At 28.6% G+C, this 7,775-nt stretch overlaps 1 protein-coding gene across 1 annotated transcript; it reads right to left on the reverse strand.

Annotated features, from left to right (window-relative positions):
* Positions 1-1,429: 1,429 nt before the first annotated feature.
* On the reverse strand, positions 1,430-2,201 carry LOC111365787 (auxin-responsive protein SAUR72-like). Its single transcript, XM_022986310.1, has one exon. It carries the CDS (start codon positions 2,087-2,089, stop codon positions 1,724-1,726), a length of 366 nt encoding a protein of 121 aa, XP_022842078.1. The 5' UTR covers positions 2,090-2,201; the 3' UTR covers positions 1,430-1,723.
* Between the last annotated feature and the right edge of the window lie 5,574 nt (positions 2,202-7,775).

Below are 7,775 nucleotides of genomic sequence, written 5' to 3' on the forward strand. Positions count from 1 at the left end.
TGCTATATAGACTAGGCCGAGTTAATTAAAGACTGACTACGTATTCTCAACATCAATTTCAATACATAAAAAAAATCTCAATACTATTGACTGCTCAATACTAAACTTTACCTGCAAGTAAAGTAGAAACGAAATGTTCTTGATGGAACGCATTACAGATGATCAGGCACCGAACACTTTTAATTAATCATAAACAAATGTAACGTCTTCTTCTTGGCAACGTTGTTATAAATTTAGTTTCAAAAAGTCTTTCTTGACAACCTAATCATTGGTATCAGCAACTGCACCAAATATATATATATATATATATATATACACTTTATGTAATAAATATGTAGTGGAAATATCTATAGTGTTCGTGCAAATTATTTGGTAAATAGATATAGTCATTGAGGAATATTTTATTATAATTTCATATTAATTTTATTAACATCTTTATTACGTTATGTTTTATCATATTTAATCTTAACTAGCTCTCAAATATATCTGAAATGTACTCACGTCGTTTCAACGTGTTGTGCGTTATGATGAATTCTTTTATCGTATTTTATTTTACCAAGGTCAAGCTTCGTTTCTCTCATACTAGGGCTCGTTTGATAAGGTTTTTAAGAAATCAAAAACTTCTTCTAAAACTAAGAAATTATTTTTTAACTTGTTTGAATAATTTTTTAGAAGTGTTTTATTTGACTAAAATAACTTTTAGAAAAATCGAACATAAGATAATTTTCTCTGGAAGTTCTTCTTCAAAAACCAAAAATCGTGCCAAATGAACTCTTTAACTATGATGCACTTTTATTTTAATTTTGTTTTGAAAATCTAGTAGGAGTCCATTCTAAACACCATCCGAAACTTAAAAAAAAAAAAAAAAAAAAATCCTTTGTGAATGAGCACGATCGACTTATGTGTCAACACAAAACATAAAATTTAATGTAATTGATATTTTTCATATTATAGAAATAAAATAATATCTTTTAATGCGATGTTTTTCATATGATACCCTGTTTTGTTTTGTTTTGTTAAAAATTAATTTTTTTGATAAATTTTGATGAAAATTGACTAAATATATGGTTAAAATTTTGATAAAATAGTTAATTTCATAAAATATATATGTAATTATATTAATTATTTATTTTTTAGTATATTTTGATAAAATTTGATTAGATATATAATTGAAAATGAAATAAAAGTTGTGGATAAAAAAAAAAAGAAAAAGTGTATTTGTTTGGTGAAATAAATTTTAAGAAATGACGGCCAAACAAGAACTAAGAATGACACGCAACATAAATCATTGTAATGGAAGAAAGAAAGAGTAAAACTAATTTAAGTAATTAATTTTTATCATCAAGAATATTACGTAATACAATCTTTTCTTACTCTCAAGTGAAACGAATTACTTTTTTCCAAAATAATTATAAGTTCATTGTCAAAATAAATTAACTCCCTTGTACAAATTCTTCCATTCAATCTTTTACATACATATATACATACATAAAAACCTTAAACAAATATTAAATATATAAATTTCAAATTAAACCCAATAATTAAGCCATACCTTAATTAAGATTAGCCATGTAAAAATGGGTTAATCAACACTCACTACTCACAATTCAATGGGAAAGACATATCTCAATTTGTTTATCTTCTACACCGCAAATCACTCAGTGAAAAAAAAAATAAAAAAAAATTACATCAATATATACCCATTCACCCTGCAGTAAATTTTTCAACATGCATAGAACTCCACCAACTCCTCCAGTGACTCCGGCTGAGGATCACCATTTTCAAGCATCCACAGCAAGTGTTCAAACATCACAACTTCACATCCAACGGTGATCGTGTCCTCTCCGTCGCCGGAATGTTCCACGAGTTCCCGGAACAGAGGATTGTCCAACAAGTCGGAAGTGATCATATAGCGCCGCCGTGACTTGCCGACGTAGACAGGGTGGAGATTTTTGGCATACGAGCACTCATCATCAGAGAAGTTGTTGGTGGCAACAATAGAGCTGCTGCTGCTGGCACGGCTAAGCTTAAAAGACTGCATTTTCTTCAGCACTGATTTCAGCTTTGTGAGTTTGCCTCCCTTAGCCATTTTTTTGGGGGATTGAGATTTGAGAGATGATTTTGGGCTTTTGGGAAGGTTGGGAATGAAGAAGGAAGGTTCTTTATTTAAAGAGGGTTAGGGTGGGATGGGGTGGGGTGGGTGACTGTGTGTGGAAGTGAATGTAAAAGGAATTGGACAGGGTTATACTGAAATGCATTGAACGGTTATACAGTTGTAAGGAGGTGGAAGATAGTAGCCATTTGATTAGGACAAAACCATTTGCGGTATAGTGCAATTCTGTATAAAAGTATATTGACGAATTTGTCATTGTTCCTTGTAGACAGATTATAGACAGTCGATTTCACTTGAGGATAAAAATGGAAATTTTCCTATCCAATAATTGCATGTTTAAAAGGATTGAACCCCAACCTTGAGCGTCCCATCATCCCGTTTATGATGTTTATATTATATATATGTAGGTTAATTACATTTAATCATTGGAGTTTAATGGTCATTTGGTTAGAAATATTAACGATAAACTCTACCACGCCGTTAAAGATTAAGGGAGTGTTACTATAAGAAGATAACGTTAGTGGTCATTGGTGCAAGTACTCAAAACTTCAGTGACCATTAATGTAATTAACCCTTATAAGGAAGTTATATTCATAACCGGAATTGATTTCCTATGTAGCTAAGCTCCGGATAACGTGGTACAATACAATAGGTGGTGATATGCTAAGTACCGATCTTAAGAGATCGGTCCTGACATTATAATTGCATCAAAGAAGATAAAATTCTCAAAACGTATACAAGAGGGTTGCTTTACAAACAAACAGTTCAAGATGTTTTACACAATCTACATATTATTTTCAAAAAATTTGGAAATGAAATCTAAATATTTCTACAAATGGTATTAATTTTAGTATACATCATAGAAAATAAGCTATTTTGCTTAAAAATTTTAATTTTCTTCTAGCTCAATTTTTTTCATTTTGTCCTCAAATTTCTTAACTAATACAATGGTTCGTACCAAAACCTATTTGTGTTCTAGATATGTCATTTCACACGTATGCATACACTTTTTTCTAAACACTTAACATGTGCACGACAGCAATAAGTCAATTGATACAAGTTAAATATTTAAATGCAATAATTTAACATGGAAATGAAGATAGCAATTCTTCCTTAAATCCATTATTTACGCCCGGTTTGGTACTCATTTATTTCAAAATATATTTTTTTTCTCTCTTCTTTTCAACCACACATTCTTTATTAAAATAATATTACACGTAAATTTAAAAAAATTCCTATTTTTAAACCCCACATTTTCCATCAATTTACCATTCTAAAATGCATTTTTACATAAAAATGGTTCCTAAACACCATATTAACAACATACATTATAAGAATCGAACTAAATTTGTTGGTTCAATCGGGGAAAAAAATTCGGTTGAAAATGAATTTTGAGAATAATGGCTCAAAAGACCTTAATTACAAATTCATTGATTTATTAGCAAGTCTAATCCAAATTGTAACGATCAATTTCGGTGCTTGGGACCCATGTCCAGCTCGAATGGCACTTGACCTTTGTTTAAAAAAATAAAAATAAAAAAGAATTAGAAAAATAAATCTAATTTAATTAAATTAACAATGTCAATGTCTTTATTGATAGCCACTCCAGCATCAATCAACAACTATAAATAAAATATGAAATAGAAGTTTTCTTTCTTTTTTTCAAAGAATTTTGATTTGAAAGCGACAGACATGTGCAAGGAAGTTTGTCGTAATTTGAACATTCATATTTTAATCAAGGATTAGGAATTACAAATAATAAAATAATAATAAATATTATTATTTTTGTTTGGCATATAGCAATTAACATACGTGTGGTATCATTTGTTCGACTTCATGTCTTATTATGTTAGTTCATAGATGGCCAAAATTTTCAATAATTCATCAAACGCAATCATTTAGATTAGACGACGTTAAGCAATAGGGCTATGTGATATATATATATATATATATTTTTTTAAGTCGTGTTTATTCGGATTAGTATATGATAACAAATATGCTATCTATATTCGATGAAATTCAACAATTTTTTTGTGGTCGACTTTATAAGAAGTGTGTTTTCATATTCATAATCCTTTGTCGTAATAGGTACAAGTAAATGTGTTAGTCGGGCACGTCACTTGTCCTAACACGTTTTTTTTTTTTTTTTTAATTGTTCGCTATTTGTTTTTATCCGAAAAATTAAGAATATGGAGTATACGGTATATTTTTTTATGAATATATCATTACAATGTAGGAGTGGCTTGAAACGTGAACGAATAACAAGCTTTAGAATTAAGTGATTACAACAGTATCATGAATTAAAGAATCAAATATTCATTGATTCGTCGCGAATTACCAAATATGTGGTTTTGATCTCATTATTCCTACTAATATAGACTTTGGATGGGGAAAAAATAGAAATCTCTCCAAATTCTATTAATATTTTAATCGAACAAATTCAACTAAAAAGCTACTTTTTGTGCTTGTGGCTAAAATTTAACACCCTATTGCAAGACTAATTAAAATTTCACCACTAGCCAATTAACTCATAACAAACTATAAATTTGATTCCAATTAATTAAATTGATAAGTACTAAAATTCATTAAATCAAGCCTTGAGCCAGAATCTACATCACATATCAGGATTAATTAATTAAAATTATATGTTTATAGTGCAATTAAAACTAATAAAATTATATTTCAAATCAAAGGAATAACTAAAATATTAGACTACACCAAGAGCAAACAAATTAACCTCGTAATGAAATTTATTCATACAAAATTTAGTATAAATTTAGTATAAATCCATTATTTCAAATTATAAAGAAAGGAATAATAATTTTTTTTGAAAATGTGTGGTTAAGAAGGGAGGAAAAGTTTTTAGATTTACGTGTAATATTATTTTATTGGGGAATGTGTGGTTGATAAGAAGAATTAAAAAATAAATTTTAATTTAATGTGGACCAAACAAATACGTCAATGGTCACTGAAGTATTGAATTGTTTTGCAAATGGACATTGAAATTATTTTCTTATGGTAATATTCACTTAAGTTTCTATTTGTTACATTAATGGTAATTAATCAAAATAAAATAAAACGTAACATTAAATCCTGTGACACCATTAAGTGTCATTTGGTACAATTGAGTGTTACCGTGTCACCAAATAATATTATTTATTATGCCATGTCAAACCGTTATTTACAAAAATGTGGCTTGCTACCTGATTTAAGGAAAAAATAAAATAAAATAAATTGTCTAGAGTTAAAATCTTATTACATTTGCTCAACTGAAATTTGATTAATCCTCAATACGTAACTCCTCAATTTTGTTGACTTAGCATAATAATAACGCCGTTTTATGATAAGTAGACATTTAGTGGTGTCAAGTAGGATTTAAAGTTATTTTTTATGACCCATTGACCATTATTGTAAGAGTTAAAAGATTAAGCGAGCACGCACAACTACTTCAATATGCATTCTTGTTAATGCACCTCGAGGACGTGAAATATGTACATCGAATTGAGATTTGACGGAGTAAATAGATTGACTACTACTCGGAATGCGGTAATCGTGTTAGGCGTGACAGGTGAGGCCTCCGATAGCCGTGATAATCTTTTCACCCCTCTCAATCAATGCAGATAAATGCATGATTAAAGGTAATCTTGTTACTAATGGGAGTTTTGAATCAAACATAAATTCTGCTGAATCGCTGATGGATTTATATTGATATATAACCTTAATTTCTTTGAAGCTTTCTAACAATTAGCCAATGAACAGATGGAGGGTGCTTTTGATCAATTGCAAACTGCTGTTAGAATGATGTTTCTTCCAATGAATGATGACATGCGAGAACAAGTTCGAACAGTTACTTTCAATAAATTTCGACAAGAAGGCTGTGAACTAGTAGGCCATTTTGCTCAAATGGAACGATGTTGACCACACAACATGTCTATTTGCAAATAGTCGGAGAAGAAAAATATCGTAACGAATTTGCTGATGTACAAATTGAATTATCGTCATTTAGAGATATATGATGAAGATCATTATAAGATTCAAGATTTTATTTATCTAATTGTGTCATTTTAATTAGTTAGGATCAATTTATAGTTTGTTAGGACTTAAATGACTGATGGTGCAATTTTTATTATGTTTGAATTACGATATTATATTTCAGTGGCAAACAATGGTTTTTTGGTGTATTTTGTTTAATATTATTATTTTTTTAATAGAATTCCAAAATCAGTATTTGTGGGAATAAAACGAATATTTGATTTTTACATTCCTTGTATTTTTATAATCAACACGTTTTAGATTCGTTCTTCGTCCACATTTATTTCACGCTTATATCAACACGTTTTACATTCCTTCCACATGCATTTGTCGACGGTCGACGTGCATTGAGAACTTATGTTAGAATATGATCGTTTTAGCTGGTGTGTGTGTGTATATATATATATATGTCAATAGGCATATGTATTTTTAATTTGAGTCCTAAAATTTTTTATAACGGTAAATTATAAAAAAGAAAAAGTGTGTGTGTGTATATATATATATATATATATGTCAAATTAGGCATATGTATTTTTAATTTGAGTCCTAAAATTTTTTATAACGGTAAATTATAAAAAAGAAAAAGTTAACTTTTTCTTCTTTTTTTTATTTGTTAAGTCAAAGCACAGCGAAGATCATCGGAATTTCTTTTAGATAACTGAAAATACAGTTTGACTCAAAGGATCAGTAAGGACTAATTAATAATTAACATTCTACTTAATGAATTCTTGAATATTAGGAAAAATGAAAATAGCACTTACTGAGAAATTATACTTTGCCAAGTCAAAGTCTTAAAGGGATTGACTTTTTGGGCGACTAGTTGACTCTACTATCTATAGTAAGATGGAAAAACTATTAATGGATCCTACACTTACCATAATTCCACTAGAAACATTAGTCATTACCTACTTAAGAAAAATATTTCCAACTCTTCATCATTATCGCTCGTGTTGGTACATGTTGAAAACAACATCATAACTTTAAGCAACAATGACAATTACTTGCACCTATTTTTGAGACGAGTAATGCTATTTAGCATTATTAGTATTTAGGGACGAACACAAAGACTCTTAGTTAGGAGGCACAATCAAAATATTTACAAATCAAATATTTTGTTCTTGATTTTTGAATTATTTATAATTAATCGAGAAAATGTAAATTTACATTTAAAAAATATTTCTTCATTAATATTTTGCTCATCATTTTCATCCATTTAATATCGAACGGTCATTTTATTAATATTTTACTCATCATAAGAAAATGCATATTTATAATTAAAAAATTTATAGTGTATTTAATACAAACAATCAATTCAAGTAATCAAAAGAAAAAGCATATAATCAATATTCAATCAAATAAATACAATTCGTTACATATAAGTTAAATTGGATATAATCAGTCCAGTCACATTCTATGTTCAACAGTTAGGATAGAAGAAAATGCAAATTTAGGTTCTAATTAATTGAAAATTTGATTGGAAAGTGAAAAATTTTTAGTAGATATGATAATTTATAAAGAAAAATTATGAACAAATTTAAAAACATTAGAAGGGTTAAGGTTTTGATAAAAGGTGTGAGGGTGAGCGTAAGATATAGAAAGAGAAAGGAGAAAAAAATTCAAATTTATTATA

Source organism: Olea europaea, chromosome 17 (genome assembly GCF_002742605.1).
Source record: "Olea europaea var. sylvestris chromosome 17, O_europaea_v1, whole genome shotgun sequence".
NCBI lineage: Eukaryota > Viridiplantae > Streptophyta > Magnoliopsida > Lamiales > Oleaceae > Olea > Olea europaea.